Raw genomic sequence first — 18,746 nt, 5'->3', positions numbered from 1 at the left:
TTTTAGCAGCAGTGAGCTAAACGTTGTGTTGCTGTTAACGGCAAAGGCATGTTGTAACAGACCTTGGGAAACCATCAGGTTCAGTATTGTCACTGACTGTTCCTAGGTGTATGGAAGGCTCCTTCTGCGTAAGTGGCACAAAAACACTACTGTGTGTTATCAGCAAGCGCATAATAGAGATCTGCTATACAAGCATCTCTCCATGGCCTGGAAAATGTGACTTGGAACTGTATGGAGATGGACTGTCCAAGTGAAAAATCTAAACACAGCTTTCAGCCAATCTGAAAAGCTGGTGATGTTCATGGTTGCCATTTGCAGCTGACCAGAAGTCCTTCAAAGATCCTAAATAAAACATTGCAACAAACAGAAATTTGCCAACAAGAACAAATAAACCAGCATGATCGATCTTATTTTCTGATAGTACAGATTTACATTTCTAATTATGTAGTAGATATCTTGTCTTTGGATCTTCCGCTGCTGAATTTAGCTTTTGAGGGCTACAGCAGAGATGTTGCAAGTGCTCTGTTCTGACCCATTCTTCCACCCACTCAGCAATCAGCCATGAAAATTTGCAGGGGGCTTGTGTTAAACCTTTCCTCAAATTCACAGTTATTTGAAAGGCAGAAGCATCAGAATTGGCTGGAATTTGGAACACTCTCAGTTGGGGTATGCCTTGCTTACAGCGTGAGAAGCTGCACTCGTGTACCAGGGCAATGCAGGCATGTTTCCGAGGGAGCCATCTGGCACAAGTGACTGAGGCTTAGGTGCTTACGAACAGCTCAGAGTACTGCATACTTCTCTGACCAATGGTGGCTATGCTAGTTAGTTATACTGAGTATAGAGCAGTCCCAGACTTTTGGACTTCTAGGACTGTAGGAAATTTTTTTGCTATCTTAGCAATGCTCTAGAATAAAGAAAACTGAAGGGTAAATGAGAAGTCTTAAATGAAGCACCTGTGAAGCAGTTATTTCAGCCACTGAACAGGGGATGGTTGATCCTTTCTGTAGAGGAAAAACAACAGTGTGATGTGAAAGGAGAATAAGGTTCTTGTTCTGTAAAATCTTATCCCCCAGCTGAACCTGGGGGATGTGATCAGCTTCCAAATCTGTCAGCAGCTGCAAATGTATCCAACTAGTTAACTCCCACAGACCCTACACATCTCCTGTGAATAAAACAGTCCTCATAAACAGATGCTTCTTTTACCTTCCCTTTTGGTTTCATTCTCATCTGTCATGGTTTTCCACTGTTTGCGTAGGTCTCTTTGTTGATTTGATTTTTCCTTGCCTCCTAGCGTGTTCTCATTCGTTATCTTCATTTTTCTGGCATTTGCATTGGTTAAATTACATTTTATCTCTGACATTCCTGGCTGTTTGGACATAGTTGCACTATCTGGTTCATCTCTGTATAGTCCTCTACCTCTTTATTCACTCTGGGTGGTCCTCAGTGTTTGCAGCTCTATCAGCCACTATTTCAAATGTCAAGCTGAGTTCATGTTGTGCAAAAGTTTTTCCTCCTGATATTTGCTCTGCTAATTCCTGGACATATTTTTAGAAAAAATAACAGTTGTTCTTTTACTTTCTTATGTATCTGGCTTACTGTGGCATTGCTGCAGTACTTTCATTGTCTTAAACAAGTAGTAATTACTTAATTCACATTTTAGTCACATAATGAACTTGAACTCATGTATATATATATATGTGTATATATATATATATATATATATATATATAGTAATACAGCTGTCTAACCCATTTACTTTACCCTTGGTTTTCTAGGAAGTGTCTTTTCTGCAGAATCAAAGCCCTCAAGGCTTCCTCAAAGAAGTGAAAGAGCTAACTTAGCACCTGTCTTAAGAATTGAACTTTTAGGACAGTATCTCAACAAAACTAGAGACTGGTTACACTTCAGGCATGCTCTGGTTGGTGTTAACTGTACTAATCTGGTTAGTCCCAATTACTTCATAATGTCTGTTGTATCTTAATGTCTGTTGCATTTTAATGTCTGTTGTCTCTTACTCCATACTTTCACTGACATTGCTGCTGTCTGTCCACTAGGAGGGACAAGGATTAAACAGTGACCTTTAAGCACAACTGTGAGAAAAGAGGAATCATACATAACCATTAGTTAAGAAGTATTCTGATTATTTTCTATGAATTTTATAGAATACATTCTATTATATGTGGATAATTTTAATTTTAGTTTTGCTTGTTGCTCTATCTAAGTAAATCTTTTTCAAGTAATTTGGTGCATTGCTAACACATTGCTAGCTGCCTACTGAAAAAATAAGTAACTGGTGACATTGTATTTCATTCTTTCCCATATACTCTGAACTTAAAACTTTGTGGTGGACAGCTAGCAGCCTCCTGCTGCTCAACCCATAAATATATTTTCGACTTACCTCCTTCTCCTCATTTCTTCATCCTGCTTTTCACACACAGAGCTGGCATTTTATCAATAGTTTCTTAAAATTAAAAAAAAGTAACCCATGCTATATCTGTTGGTACACGGTAGTCTGCTGAGTTTTACTGACCTTTACTTTCTTTTCTCCTCGACAGTGCATTTAGAATTAAGGCTAAAGATTTAGGCATACCGGACTTACTGACATCTACAAATACTCCGTGATGAGCTTAGAAGTCCCTAAAGACATACAACAAAAATGTAAACTTTACACTAACTGGAAAAACTTGACGGTATATTTTCTGTCTTGACTTTTAAATCATTATTGAAATAATCTCTTAGTTGTTCATGCCATCTATATGTGCATCACAGATCAACCAACAGTTTGTAACAAGGTGCCTCGAATAGCTTCAGTTATGTATTAATTTTAGTTTAAATGTGCCTTACTTATAAGTGCTTGATTCTGAACTTTATGCTGGCTTTGTGTAAGTCAGGAGGATATTCATTAAAATAAACTCATACTTGTCTTTTTAATTAAGAGTGACCATAGCCAGGCAAATTAAAAGTAAGTAAAATATTAATAGCGTATAAGATGTACCAATAGCAATGTTAGAGAGGACCTCAAGGAGCTAAGTCATTTGTGAATAAATTGCAACCTGTAATGCATGCTAATAAAAGTTATCATCTGCTAAAATTAACGTTACCTAGTATCAGTCAGTATTGACATCTGTCCTGATCATATGGGTCAACTCGAATGGTGTTTTTAATTACACAGGGTAGCTCAAGGATGTTAAAACAGGGATGTAGAGACTTCATGAATGGAAGGCATTGAAATTGTGCAGCATACTGGATAAACTAGCATACTCTCTGCAGCGCAGCCATTAATAGGTCTTTAACTACGACACCACACTTTAGCTAGCAGTATAAGGAATATTCTCTTTTTTTTTTTTTTTTTTTTTTTTTTTTTTTTAAGGCCTGGCAGCCTGTTATTCCACAAACTGTCTGTAAGTGACTCAATCTAACTGGAACAACTGGGTGGAGCTGGTTTTCTGCAAAACAGCAGGACAGGCATACGCTGATTCACAGATGCAAAATGAAGTAACAGCCGCTTTGCCGTATTTCAGAGGCTTTGGTCTCAGGGAAAAGCTGCATATGATTGAAATGTAGGGCAACAGGATAGAGTGTAGATGTTTGAGGTGAGGGAGGCAGATCTTTAAGGGTTGTGAAAGAAAATTTTGTGCTAGGTGTAAAGTTCCCTGTGTGAACAACACCTGGGCATTCTGGAAGCAAGTGAAAGTGGGCAGGTAGCAGTTTTGCTCTACTTAACTGGCCTTACTTTATGTACTAGGAATTATTTGGCCTTAACTCCCAATGCTGTTCACATATTATTCATGGTAAAGGGAAAAAAGGATTTCCTAAGCAAATCACTTATCTGTGTAAGTGAATTCTGCTTATCATAGCTTAAGATACAATTCTATAAATGTGACCCACAGCATTTCAGCATGTCTTTCTCTTAGCGTCTCAGTACTCTTGGGTGATAGGCTGAGAAAGTTGGGGCTGTTCAGCCTGGAGAAGAGAAGGCTGCGTGGAGACCTCATAGCAGCCTTCCAGTGTCTGAAGGGGGCCTATAGGGATGCGGGGGAGGGACTCTTTGTCAGGGACTGTAGTGACAGGACAAGGGGTAATGGGTTAAAACTTAAACAGGGGAAGTTTAGATTAGATATAAGGAGGAAATTCTTTCCTGTTAGGGTGGTGAGGCACTGGAATTGGTTGCCCAGGGAGGTTGTGAATGCTCCATCCCTGGCACTGTTCAAGGCCAGGTTGGACGAAGCCTTGGGTGAGATGGTTAATGTGAGGTGTCCCTGCCCATGGCAGGGGGATTGGAACTAGATGATCTTAAGGTCCTTTCCAACCCTAACTATTCTATGATTCTACTTGGCCCCGTGTGAGTTCTTCTTTTTTTACAGTATCCTTGGTTTTGGGTATTACAGCACAAGGAGAGTGGTTATAACAGAAGTGATAATAGAGTTGATTAGAAGTACAGAAGAAATTGTGAGGGATAATTTATGTAATGGGAGTGATCTAAAGCCTTCATATTGACATTTCTATTGTTTTATATGCACAAAATAATATTTTGTGTCTTGAAACTCCTGCTTCTATATGTACTTCGGAACTTGTGTTTACCAGTCAACAAGCTGAGTAGCAGTGTGGATGCTTATAGGTTCTACTGATGCCCCCATGTGGATGTGTGTCTCGATCACTGTAGTCTGCAGCTGAAGACATGGTTGACTTTTACTGTTAATTAAATCATCATTTATTTCTGTGACATCCATTAATGGGCAAAAAAGTTTGAATGTGAAGGATACCAGAAGTATTTTTAAACTGTGCTTTCTATTCTCTATGAAACAGTGCTTGAGTCTCCCTTTTTTTTATCTAGCATTTGAAACTATTGTTGACTTACTGGGAATAGCATCACACTAACCAGTTTACTTATTTTCAGGGGATTCCTGAGAATCAAGAAAATTTTCATTCCACTATTAATGTCCTAATAATATAATGATGCCCTATTTGGTTTATTATTAAAACCTATTTGAACAGAATGACCTAAACAACACTGATTATTATGCCCCTATGGATGAATATAATTATATTGTAACTATCTGAGAGTCCACCTGCGCCCATGAGTCACTGAAAGTTAGTGTAGAGGTGCTGGAACTGACTTTAAATGTGACAGCTCAGATACTATGACTTTGCTAATTATGGCAACAGAGACATTAGGAGGGACTGATTTGTCTTGCTTCTTGGCAGAGCAAATTAACTCATACGAAGGTCTTCAGTGTGAAGAACGTCCTAATGCTGAGCCATCTTTTGTAAGTGTTCCTCAGATCATAGTCATGAAAGAGCATTTCAGAAGGCAATGACAGAGCAGATGAGTGTAACAATAGTACAGGGCCACAGCTCAGCTGTGCTGAAGCAGGTGTTCCTTTTGGCCATATAAACATTCTCACCTTGTGGCTGGGGGCACCCAGGGAACCAGGAAAAGTCTCGGCCACTAATTTAAAATTATGCTGCCAGGTTTAGCTAACAAGTAGCAGGGTTAAGCCTGTGGCTTTCACAGTTACTTTTTGATCATAGGTCCTTAATTTCTGCTAAGTTGAGCGCATGTTTTTTGTACCTCTATCAGGCACTGAGATTTTCAAATAGAACCACACAATGTGGTTGCGTTATTTGAGTGTGTTTGAAAGATTGGTTCTAGGTCTCTGACAGTAAACAGAGCATCCTGATTTCTACTCCTTTAAGTTTGTACATTTTATAGAGCAAGAAGTATTTCCTAGGTCAGTGGGAAAGCTTTGCTCAGACATCTTCGTTGTGGAGCAAATAGATTTTATTTCATATCTAATATCTATATTACTTACACCTTCTTTGAAAGACCTACTGCCTAACTGTTCCTGGTATTATTTGATCTTACAATCATTGCACTTGTATACAGTGGGAAATTACAGTTGTTAGAACCTGCTAATTGACATGATTAACTGAGCATGTAGTGCAGATAAGGACATTTGTTTGGTCTCATGACAGCTGGTCACTGCTTACATTAAGTGTGTGTCTAGGCTGGAGGTTTTGCCTCTGATTAAATCAAGTAAGAGATTGCTAGTTAAGCTAGATGATGTGAGTGTACATGGTAGCCAGAGCACTCCAGCACTGTTTGTGCTTTTATACGTCCATACCAAGTGCCTGTCACTGTTTTATTTGAAATTTTGTGCATAAGAACTGAAGAATCCAAAATGCTAATACTTGTAAATTAAGATGTTTCCTAACAGTTTCGATCTTGTTTCGTGTTCATTTTGTATTAGGAAACTCAATTTAGCTGGCACACAGAGCCCTAGAGTATTTAATCATGCCTTTCCTTTGCAGTAGATGACAGTGAGCATACATTTTACTCTGCTTTTACACACTCAGTCTTTCAGAAGCATCTAGAGACCTTTATAAAATTTATTTTATGATGTGGTTGATAGCTGATCAATACTCTGACCTGTGTTGTTCAAGCTTGCTTCAGAATTCCTATTAGATCTGTGCATTTTGGATTTCAGTTCTAGGGTTGCTAGAAAAACCTCACAGTTTTCACTTTCTTTCTTCTAAAAGAAGCTCCTTGTTTTCATTTTTTGTAATGTCTAAAAGATAAAAAGTGAAAAAAAAATGCAAACTTGAATAAATGCATTAAGATCCAGATGCTTCTTTTCCACATTTTAAATTAGATTGTGCTCCTAGAGTGATTATTTTCAATGGAAAACTTTACTTTCTGTTAACACTGAAAGCAGATAGATTGTGTGGCATAAAATAATTAAAATAGTCTACTTATTTCACCTGTAAACATAGATAACCCAGCATCTGTTTAAATGGCTAAATATGAATACTAATAATGTGAATGGACAAATATGTCTAAAATAATTATGAATATTTGGCTAAACAGCCAGTATCTGCTTCCACTTGTGATACTGATTTTCACTAGAAAATGGTTGTACGCAAACTGAAGTGCTAAAATAGCTTAGAGACAGGTTTTGTCACTTTAGTCATACAGGATAGTTATCACCTTACTCAGTTTAGGCTAGAAAAACCAAACAAAACAACCTAGCTGCTTTTTAGTGGAAAAACTCAGGCAAACTGGAGAATGCAAGCAAATAAAAGCAAAAGTAAACCCTACTATATTGGCTTTTATTTTCCTATATGCATATTCTATTTTTTTCTTCTAGGAACCACCTTTTAAACACCTTGCCTGCAAATCTAATAAAGCTTCTCCCAATTTTTGTTTCTCCAGTCTTATTTTTAGCTCCCTATTGCTTTTTGATTTAGTTCTGTAACATACTTTGGAAGAGGACATGATGTATCTGTGCATAAGTGAAAATTTCCATGCATAAGTAAAGAAGGTACCAGTGCACACATCTGAGAACAAGTTACAGCTCTCAATTTATTGATAATTTAATACCTTGGATACAGAGATGACAGTAGGCATTCCACAAACAAATACATCCAGTGTCTGAGAGCTTATGTTTATTTAGTCTGTCATCAAAGACCTGAGCTAAGCTGGTAAAGCTGCTGTGGGCTGGACAGCTGGAAATTTGGGACATCACACATGACGATGGTGGGGCAGGTGGGTTTAGGTTGCATGAGACAGATGTTTTGTGGCCTTGAAAACATGTTTGGTTTAGTGCATGATCCCTGTGGAGCTGTTCTAGACGTAAGAGGCCTGGTGCCAAACTCATGTTACTTGAGGTTTATGCTGGTAAAATCAATGAACTTCTGTAGACTCATACCTGATTTACCGCAGGGCGCTACAGATGTATCTGAGGACAGAACAAATTTGAAAGTGCAACTGGGCCAGGCAAAAGCCTGTACACCAAATCTAGGCCAAGTCATAAAGCAGTGTCTTGAAAGCAAAATATAGAAAGTCAGGTTCCTTCTTTCTCTCTTTGATGTGTGCTCTGTGCTTTTGTGAGTGGCTAACGAGCTCTGTGTAATGCTACCAATATTGAATGTTGCTGATTTTGCATAGAATTACAATATATGACCCACTGAAACTTTCTGGCTGAAGAAATAATAACAGAGAGGATAAGCAGTTCAGGCACTCATCTTTGTGCAATATTGCTGGGTGTTCAGCTTACTTTTGACCTTGCATAATAGTTGAAATAATTAAAGTATATGAGAGATACTGTAAATGATGAAGGAATCCGAAAGGAATTTTTCTTTGGTGTGATTTCAAGAATGCAGTCACAGCATTCCCCAAATCTGGGCAATGGACATCTTAACTTACAATTATCAGTATTTCTGAGTTTGTAATTTTTAGTTGAAATTTCATAGTTATTGGTTGATTATTTCAAGCTAGTTTAGAGCCAAATAAAATCTCAGGTGATTTTAAAAAAGGAATTTCACACTAATAAAATGTTAAGACAGACACTGGTAGACTGGAGCGAGTTTGGCATGGAGCCCCTGGGAAGGTCAGGAGCCGAAGCTCTTGAGAGAGCTTCAGCAAAGAGAATGAACAAGTGGGTTTGGTTCAGCCCTGCAGAAGAGGCAGCTCTGGTAGGACCTAACAACATCCCCCAGTACCTACAGGGAAGTTCCTGAGGAGACAGAGAAAGGCTCTTCACAGTGCCACATGGTGTTAGGACGTAAGACAACAGACACCATTTGCAACAAGAGAGGTTTGGACTGGATATAGGGAAGAATTTTCTCCTCGTGGGGCAGTGGGACCAGAGAGCTATGCCAGCTCTGTCCTGGGGACAGTGTTTCCAGGCCAAACTGAACATACCCCTAAGCAACCTGGTCTGACTGTGCATCTGGCTCTGCTGTGAGCAGGAGGTTGGACTAGAGACCCCCGAAGCTCCTGCTTAGCTTGGATTATCCAGTATCTTATGATCCTATATTCACACTGTGTATATGAACCAGGGCTCTGACCTCCTGAGTCAGCTGTCTTGGACAGTATGTCCCAAAATTTTGTTTGAAAAATAAATGATGCTCTTCAAGCTCACTTGCATGTGTTTTCTAAAGGAAGGAAAGGCTTGCACTGCTGCTGACACAGATTAGCTGTGAAAGGCTGGGTACCAATCAGTTGTATCTTTGTAACTAAGTTCTATTCCTTGTCCAGTTGAGAGGTTCACTTAATAGTAATGAAGTATGATTTTATAAAAATGGGTTGGGGGGGTTGGGTTTTTTGTTTTGTTTTGGATTTGAATTTGATTGGGGTTTTATTTTCCCCCCTCCAAATAATGACAGAGGGTTAAAGATTCTATTATTTTTAATGTCATTTTTGTGAATTGTGGTAATTTTATAACCTTTCCACTGAGTCATTATGCAGACACTTAGTGTAACAGCTTGAGGAAGGCTAGATTAGGAAGTTGCGTTACTCATAGTCATTCTTGGATGTTCCTAGCTGTGTGAGTCCTGCTTTAACACAAGGCAGTGGGCAGTTGTAAAGGTCAGGATAGGCAATGTCATGGCCCAGGCTTGCTAATAAAATCGGATGAATGTTAGTCCAAACAGAGATTTGATATATTCACTGTGGCTCCTTCAGAGTTGTATCAAAGTCACTTTGATAAAAAGGAACTTTTCAGCTGGAAATTTCAAAGCTTTAATGTTTTAAATAGGCATGCAGTTTCCTATCCTTTTGCTAGCATGACTTTAAAACCCAGCTGAGGTTATGAAGATTTTTGATACCACATTTCACGTGCTTTCTTCTCACCTATTGTCAATTAAAGTACATTTAAAATATCCCATAATCATGAACACAGAGAAAATCTGTATTCTTGCTTCCTTTTCTTTTTTTAATCTGTTCCATCAGGTCATTTTTTGAGGAATGGATGTGAGTAGGGGGGTGCATTATAAGGTGGTCCCATTGGTATGCTAGGCACTTGAAGGGGGCTACTTGTTAAACTGCTAAATAAAAATGTAATTTGAAGTGATTTTTTCTGCTTCTTGTGGAGCTACCCTCTGTTTTGCTGTTGCTGTATCATCTCTACCAGAATGATTAATTCCCTTGGGCCTATGAAGTTGCATATTTTTATCTTTGGAATATAATAGATTGTACCAGATGACAACATCTATGCATCGATAACATTGATATGTATAATTGTGTATCGGGAGGAAAGTATGAATGTATTAAATACAGCTTAATATTGCTTTGTTTACTCGGTTATGTTATCAGTTCTATTATTATCACTTGCATTCTTTATTAAGAGAAATATTTTATAAGCAGTCTCTTACATACCTGCTTCATTTCTAGACATCCAGGTTTTTCAAAGGTAAAAGAAACTTTCCTTTATGTTAAAATTTGTCCTCTTGTTAAAATCTGAGTCACTTTCAGTCACATCTCTGAAAAAAAGTTAGTTGACAGCAGTACAGTTAAGATGATGCTAGTCATTAAGGAGGAAATAGGGATTTTAAAAAAGAGGGATATTAAGGTAGCAGCCTCTTAGGTAAAAGAAATAAGTAGCTTATAGTTTGTGGTACCAGAAGATGTTAGCTGGAGCCACTAGAACAAGCTGGAGTTCCTTCCACCGAATCTGTGCTCTTGCACACACATCTTTCAGATTTTCCTAAGCTGCTTAGCACTGGAGCCATTGTCTAAATAGCAGCTCTTGCCTCAGTTGCTGTTAAAACAGAAATGTGCAGTCTGTAATTGGTTCTTGCAGTTGACACATCTCTTATATCTGGGATAATCAATCAGTGAGTCAACTGGACTCAAATCCCATGAAATCCTATCCCACCCACTTTGTCATTTGCTTAGCTTCCAAAGGATAACTGGGTATTACTTCTGTAGACAGTTCATAGCTTCGAAAGGACTCTGAGTCACTCCTTTTATCTGCCATACCTCCCTGTGGGCATGTCCAAGCTGTTCAGGTTGCTCTGTGCACTGCAGCTACTCTAGTGAGATCCCAGCTTACCTGCCTCCCTTCCTTTCTCTAGGCTGGCAAAGTCAGGTGTGGGTAATGCTAGCAGCATAAATGCACTGTATTTCTGTCTGATCATCCGTGGTAGCCTGATGTATTGGTAGAAAAGAGGGATCCTTATCCACTTGTGCTAAATTACAGTTTGTCTATAATTTACCTATGCCTTACCTTTGTATCACAGAGCGAATCTACTATTTCTTTGTTGATTTGAGTTGTTTGACCTCCTGACTTTGTTGCTTGGTGAATGCAAGTCTAGTGGTTACTCACAACAAAATGTTTTATAGAAGCTGTTTTTACCCTCTTTCTTACGTTTCCTTTATGACAGCCTTTTGTGGAGCATCTGAGCAACCTTTCCCCATATGGAAAGGTAATAAAGGAGAATCCCTTTCAGCTTCTTTGGCAGCCTTGACTTGGGTAGCCAGTGTAATATAGGGAAAAAGCCTGAGTCATTCTCCTGTGTGAACAATGCAAAGAGAGTTTAAGAGTGAGGGTGAGTGGGAGCTGCTCTGCAGAATCTCTACCAAAACAGGCTTTTCTTGGCCGATCTTTGAGTGGCTGAAAGGGCTGGTGTCAAGGCCACTCCATAACAACACCACATTGCAAAGCAAAGCTAAATCTAGAGGTAAATCTGGGCCACTGTTTCTTTCGAGACTAAAACACTAAGCTGTCCTGGCCTTTGGACTTGATCTTGCTGAAAATGAAACAAAGAGAGCAGCTATGAGGTTAGAGAGTCACTCAACATTTGTTCAAAAGAAATTTGGCAGCTGTAGTGCTTTTGTATCTGCAAGACAGTTGTGTTTTGTAAAATTAATTACAGGCTTGTCCCTTCCTTTTTGTTCTGTATTCCACATCCATTTTATCATTCATTTTAGAGCCAGCCTGTGTCATTCACAGCGCCACCAAAGAGATGCTGTCTGAGCTCTTCATGCAATCTTTATTTACCTCTGAGTCAGTCTTTTAAGTCTTTCCTTTCAGAAGTCTGAATTCAAACTTGAGGGTAAAATGAAAAGTAATCACTGTACTAAGTTAAATAAGAGAAGCAGCATTTGTCACTGGCACTCATTATGGCTGTTATGTGGGCAAACTAAAAAGAATTGCAGAATAAATCAAATGTGTATACAATGTCATTTTATTCTAAATGTAGCATTTCCTAAAAAAAAAAAAGGTTTACATCTTAATATGCACTTCTTTGTAATTAGTTTCTGAAAAGCTGTCATTGTGAAATGAAATCATCTCATAGCGATATGTCTGTTAATACCATTGATTTTACTAGATGTAGAAGAGATCAAAATTCAGCTGTTAAGTAGCTTATAACCCTTGCTAACACTGTAGCTTATTACAAATTATTATTTACAAAGCTGGTTGTGTTTTTTTTCCATGAAGAAGATTTAATAATATCGATGTGAACAACTCAGGAAAGAGTCTTTCTACGTATAAAATATACTTGTACCTTGTTACTGCCAGACTTTCTCTCCCCTGTGCTCAAGTTCTGATGCAGGTAAAATGAACAGAAGAACAACATGTTCTCCTGAAATGCTGGGAGGAAGGCAGCCACATGGCTTGAGAGATCTTGCTTCCTGTCTCACTTCAACTTCAAGAGATCTCAGTTTCTATATGTCCTTCATTTAATAACAAAATTGAGATGTGTTTTTTCTGCAATTTTTTGCAAAATCTGCAAATGAGAACTTTCCATAGAAAGACACTTCAAGATGCAGTTTTTAAGAATGTTTTTATTGGCTCTTTTCAGAGTTAGAGAGGAGCTCTTGCTAAAGGTTTGTTTAAAATAATTAACAAGACAATGTGAGTTTACACAGTTCACCCTTTGGTGTAATCCAAGTAGCTGTGATAAGCACAAATCTTATCAACAGGCAGAGTATGGTTTAGCCCTAACCTGCCTTACTTGTGGAGTTCCTTGGCAGCCCTGAGAATGGACAGGGTGAGTTGATGTGTGCCTGTAAAATGCTATATGAATATGGAAACTCCTTTCCCCCTCACCCAGAGGTCTGGGATTTGGAAAAGAATAATGGAATAAACTAGATTATAGCTAAATCTTTATTCATTTCAGTAAAGATATGCTCACATTACTGTAATTTATTTCATAGAGAAAACTAACTACATTTAATTGAGTAATGACAAAACACAACAGCTTTTATACTGGACAAGTCATATTTATTTCTGTCTAGAGATTCAAAACATTGTTTTGCAGAATAATGATCTTTTGTTTTGGCAGAAACCCTTAAACACATCAGCTTATGAGAAAGTTTTGGTTTAATTTTTAAAGTCTATCAATGTCAAATAACTTTCATTGGGGGATTTTCAGTTGTTACATAAAAAAAGGCTTTTCATGAAGCATTCAAGAAATTAATTGGCATCAAACTATGGAAATTGCCCAGATGACAGCATAAAAATGGAAGGGAATTGCAAATGGTGAGAATTTCCGGAGGAACATGAAACATGACAGTATAAGTGAAATTTCAGAGATTTTTGGAATAATGCTACGAATTTCCTTCAGAAGTTCAGAAAATGCTGTATACTTAGCACCCTAGGCCTTTTTTCAGGTCTTTCTTCATAAAGAAAAGGTTTCTTACAGAGAAAGGAAGTGCTCTGTCCTAGAATAAAGTTGGTGCAGGGAGGGAGTTCAGGTTGCTACATTTTCTGTCTGTCATCTAAATTGCTACTGAACAGGTAATAATGAACAGTGGATATTTTTATTTTTTTTTTTATTAGCCCTTCCTCTTGGCCCCTTTCTCAAATTCCCTATTAATTTCATGATCAAGTTCATATGGGGTGGGTTGAACCGATTTCTGTTCATAGATATGCTTATCTGACACCTGCTTGCAGTGTTGGAAATCTATGGTAATGTCCCAATATACATCTGTCTGTTTCTCATACCATGATAAATCTAGTTGTTTTTTTCCCGTGGGTGCACTGCTAGGATTTTTTTTTTAAATATGTTTTTTAAAAGATCTGATGAAAATTGAGGCCTGTGAATTGCAAGCAGTCAGTGACTTGCTTTGCCTCTGCTTTTCAGCCTCTCACATTATTCACCTAGTCCAACTTTAGCTGTGTCTGCTCATTAAGCCATCCCCAACTTTGACGGTCTTTTCCTCTGCAACAGACTGTCAGCCTTCTTTATCTCTGAGCCTAGTAATGCCACTGAAGAGAACGTAATTTTTTCATACCTGGCTTACAATATCTCAAGTTTACTCTATAATATTATCTGGTATTCATTCTAGTATTAATTAATAAAGCTCAGAAACTATTTTTGAGTCTAAGATGCCTTATAAAATAAAATACAATTATAGAATCACAGAATCATAGAACCGTTAGGGTTCAAAAGGATCTTAAGATCATCTAGTTCAAACTCCCCTGCTATGAGCAGGGGCACCACACACTAGACCATGTTGCCTAAGGCTCTGTCCAGTGTGGCCTTGAATGCTGCCAGGGATGGAGCATTTACCACTTCTTTGGCTGCCTGTTCCAGTGCCTCACCACACTCACAGTAAAGAACTTCCTCCTTATATCTAATCTAAACTTGCCCTGTGTAAGTGTGAACCTGTTACCCTAACTGTGTTTTTCCATTTATTGCTCTTACTCATATGAAACTGTCAAACATGTCTTTCTCTGTTTAAACCCATGCTCATTAATATTTCTTGTGTAATAGATAGCCAGATGTGAAACTATGTCTCAAATGAATAATTTTCCTTATAAATGATGAAGCTTTAAATTAAGGAACTTGAAATTTATGAAAATTTCTTATCTGGTAAATTAAACTGTGGACTACAGCTACTTGTGTTGTAGTCCAGGAGGAATCAAGAAGGGGAGAAAAAAAATCTATATATTCATAAAAGAGAATCAGCTTTATTACGAAAGACAAAAATGGTTCTGAGTTTGAACTACTCTGTGTAGTTCAAAGTATCTGTAGACTCAGGTGATCTGAATAGGCTTAATAAAAGCGTCTTTAAATGATGGAATAAATATGTATTAATATATGCTGAAATCTTTAAGGAAAGATCTCCTACAGGGCCTATGTAGTATTCTAAAAGTTTTTAAAATAAGTTTTTAAAAGAACTAATAAAGTGCTGAAATTATCTAAAATGCATACAAGGTAAATATATTACTGATTTTGCTGCAGACCAATCCAGAGATAAATTGTCTATTAAGACTTCTGAGTATTTAATCTCTAATACTGATATATCACCAGTAAAGAGCTCTAGCTCTTATATATTAGTTTTTTAAAATTCATTAATATTATCATCTAGAAATATCTGCAGATTAACAAAGTGCTCTTTTCATTTGCAGATGCAGCCTTTTCTTGCCTCAATATTTATGCTTTTTTTTTCTTTTTTTGCCTCCCCAGGGCACAATATAGAACTATGATAGCAACCGGAGGAGTCATAACAGGACTGGCTGCCTTAAAAAGGCAAGACTCTGCAAGATCTCAGCAACATATAAATCTTTCTACAGCTCCACCTGCTGAGGAGAAGAAACCAGTTAGATGCCGGCCTAGGGCAGATGTAGTTGTTGTCAGGGGCAAAATCCGTCTCTATTCTCCATCGGGATTCTTCCTTGTTTTGGGAGTGCTTATCGCATTCTTTGGAATTGCAATGGCCATCCTTGGATACTGGCCCCAAAAGGAACAGCTTTTAGCATCTGAAGATAATCTCTCTGTAAATGAAACCCAAGTCCTGAGAAGCCAAGGAAGCATTTTACTTCGTTTCTTTGAGCAGCATGTACACTCGGATAAGATGAAAATGCTGGGCCCTTTTACTATGGGCATTGGAATCTTCATTTTTATTTGCGCAAATGCCATTCTGCATGAAAACCGTGACAAGGAAACAAAAATCATACACATGAGAGACATATACTCCACTGTAATAGACATCCACACACTGAGGATCAAGGAACAAAAGCAGCTGAGTGGTGCTTTCACTGGCTTGTTGGGGGAAGGAGAACTCGGGCACAGTGGGAGCTTGTGTGCTTCACGGCTGGCTGCAAACACAGTTGCACCTTTCTCTGGCTTCAAGAGTAATTTTAGAATGGATAGTTCTGCTGAAGAAGATGAGACTACCCTAAATGAAGACAGGACCACTGGTAGCCTCCTGCCACCTCTGCTGACTGAGCAATCTGGTTCAGTCTTTGGACTTTACCCCCACTCCAGCAAGGCTTCAGATGACAAAAACACTAGCTCTATAAAGTGTGAAACAAAATCCATTGTATCATCTTCCATTAGTGCTTTCACACTGCCAGTAATTAAACTGAATAACTGTGTTATTGATGAACCCAGTATAGACAACATAACTGAGGACTCGGAGATCACTAGGAGTCGGTCTAGAAATCTGTCGATGGATTCTCTGGCTATTCCACTAACTGATACCAATGAATCCTGTAGACCAGCCTCTACCATGCTGCCAAGACACAATTCTTTTGGGGACAGTCCATCTGATCAGTTCAAATCTTCTATGACTCTCGGACCAAGCACAGGAAAGCTTTTATCTCCTGGTGCTGCCAGGAAACAGTTTGGGTCCAACACATCTTTGCATCTTCTGTCTTCGCATTCAAAGTCCCTGGACTTGGACAGGGGTCCGTCTATGCTCACTGTCCAAGCTGAACAAAGGAAGCACCCTAGCTGGCCGAGACTGGATCGGAGCAACAGTAAAGGATATATGAAACTAGAAAACAAAGAGGACCCAATGGATAGGTTACTTGTGCCACAAGCGGCAGTCAAGAAAGACTTTACTAATAAGGAAAAACTTCTTATGATATCAAGATCTCATAATAATTTGAGTTTTGAACATGATGAGTTTTTGAGTAACAACCTGAAGAGAGGAACATCTGAAACAAGATTTTAATATTTAAATTGCAATTTAGAAGATGTCACACAGTATTTTTAAAAAAAACATTTTGACAAGTGTTTCCTTTTCAGTGACACTAGTACTAGCCTGTTTTTAACCAAATGCTTAATATAGCCCATCAAAACTGGTTTGTGTGAACAGAGATCTTCATCTTTGTAATGCCAGGTTTTTTGTCTTAGTAACGTACAGCTGCAATACTGTACGTTATCAATTGCTCAGAGAGTTTTGGTAGAACTGAATTTTCCCTGAGTCATTATTCCTTTTGTTCTATATAAGCATGCTATCTTTTATCAATTGACTCCAGAAGTCTGCATTAGGAAAAAAGCTCCATTTACCTGTATGTTCTATCTGTCTAATAACTGCAAGAGTCCGAAAACAGTGCTTGCAGTCTGGAATGGGAAATGAGCAGGAGCACACCCTGGAGTTATCAGATCCAGGCCTATATCCTAGATGTTGTCTTTTACATACGGTACATCTCGGTAACTGCAGTCTTGCCATTGTCATTGTGAGAAACTTGTTTACATATTGGGATGGGTGGATAAAAAAGAGTGGGTATAATTAAAACCATTTTTGTAAATTCATTGTAATTGGTCGAGTTGAATACCAGTGTTGTGAATTATTAACTATGCTTTGTATAATAATCTTTCTACGTCCATTGTAATTTAATCTTGTAATTCTGGGAAAACATATATAAAGTAAGAAGTCTGAAAATTCTTCTGGGATTAGTTATCTAACCCACTTTGATTGGCAGCAGTTTTAAAATAAAAATATACATAGTCAATTAAAATCATAGGAACATGATGAATGCCAACAGGATTTTAGAAACATAGTGTATAATAAGATTATACTGTGACATGCATCTGAAGAGAATAATGGAAAATGAATATACTGCCTCTCATTAGAATAGCGAGAAGTTAAATAGCTAGATCTCTGTGTTCAAAATACTGATACAAAGCATACAGTTCAATATGTATACTAACATAGTATGAAAGACCTTTGCCTAAATTTTGATTTCTGTATTTCACATAATTATTGGTGTGATGGTTCACTGAAGGTTTAGCTGTGGTAATTTGCATTACAAGATTTTGCAAAAGGAAGTGACATTTAAAACAATGTTTTTTTCTCAGCAAACCAAGCTTCACAGTTGACAGTTGTATTACTAAAGAAAATGAAAATTTGAATGTGCATACCAGAAGGTTTTCATGTATTTCACTAAGGTATTTAGTCCACAATCCTGCCACGACAGCCATGCTAGAGAATGTCACTTCAAGTGACATTTGTTGCAAGGCTCACCTAACAGGATGGTGGTCTTAATTGGTTAGTTTTGGTATTTTTACTTAACCTAAATACTCAGGAATTCTTTTTAATGGCTTTTCCCAAAAAGAATAAAACCTGTTAAAATGTTATTGTTCTTCATTTACTTTGATTGTAGAAGATCAAAGATGAAAATACCCTCTCTTTTTTTAATATTAGACTCTGTATTTCAACTGCGTGATGTTTATGTATCAGGAGCATTACTTGCTCAGTGAATTGAGGCATAGTGTTAACTGTTAGAACCTCAAGCCTATATATTGTAACAGAGTTGGCTAAATATTTTGCTATGAAGCTTTTAATAACTTTCTGGTTTGTGTTCTTAAGACATTTGCTATTTTTTGAAATAAAATGTCTATCTACATATATCCGTTTTAAGACCTATTTTTCCTCTATGCTCTCAAATCTTCCATACCAAATTATAGTTGGGTATCATAACATTGTATATAACATTGAGCTTAATATGTATTCTTGCCACTAGATATTTGGCTATGACTAATTGATTTTAGTGACATCCTTATAGATGTAAAGGGTTGGATGTTTTTTCCTCATGTAATGTGAAATGCGGTTTTGATATAAGGAATTTTTTATTAAAAGAACATGCTGTTCTTTTTAATTTGGCAGTAGGTTTCTTACAAAAATGGAAAACACCATTAAAGACATTAATGATTTAAGCTTTTATTTTCCTAATAGCTATACTAAGTCATAGCTTAAAAGACTGTTTTTTTGGGTACCATCA

The 18,746-nt window shown here is 37.7% G+C and overlaps 1 protein-coding gene across 9 annotated transcripts in view; it reads left to right on the top strand.

Moving 5' to 3' along the window:
- TMEM200A (transmembrane protein 200A) overlaps positions 1 to 18,373 on the top strand; it is a 54,141-nt gene extending 35,768 nt beyond the window's left edge. For 7 of the 9 annotated variants that reach the window (XM_065680895.1, XM_065680889.1, XM_065680890.1 and 4 more), the window contains exon 2: positions 15,202 to 18,373. In XM_065680895.1, coding sequence (XP_065536967.1) covers positions 15,218 to 16,693 — 1,476 coding nt within the window. In that variant the 5' untranslated portion in view covers positions 15,202 to 15,217 and the 3' untranslated portion in view covers positions 16,694 to 18,373. Of the gene's footprint in view, positions 1 to 1,775; positions 1,943 to 2,555; positions 2,691 to 15,201 lie in introns of all 9 variants that reach the window. The other 2 variants (XM_065680888.1, XM_065680886.1) reach the window with 2 other exon arrangements.
- The last annotated feature ends 373 nt before the right edge of the window (positions 18,374 to 18,746 follow it).

Source organism: Lathamus discolor, chromosome 5, assembly GCF_037157495.1.
Source record: "Lathamus discolor isolate bLatDis1 chromosome 5, bLatDis1.hap1, whole genome shotgun sequence".
Classification (NCBI taxonomy): domain Eukaryota; kingdom Metazoa; phylum Chordata; class Aves; order Psittaciformes; family Psittacidae; genus Lathamus; species Lathamus discolor.
Note: the sequence above shows the minus strand (reverse complement) of the source record. Positions and strands in the feature narration are given on the sequence as shown.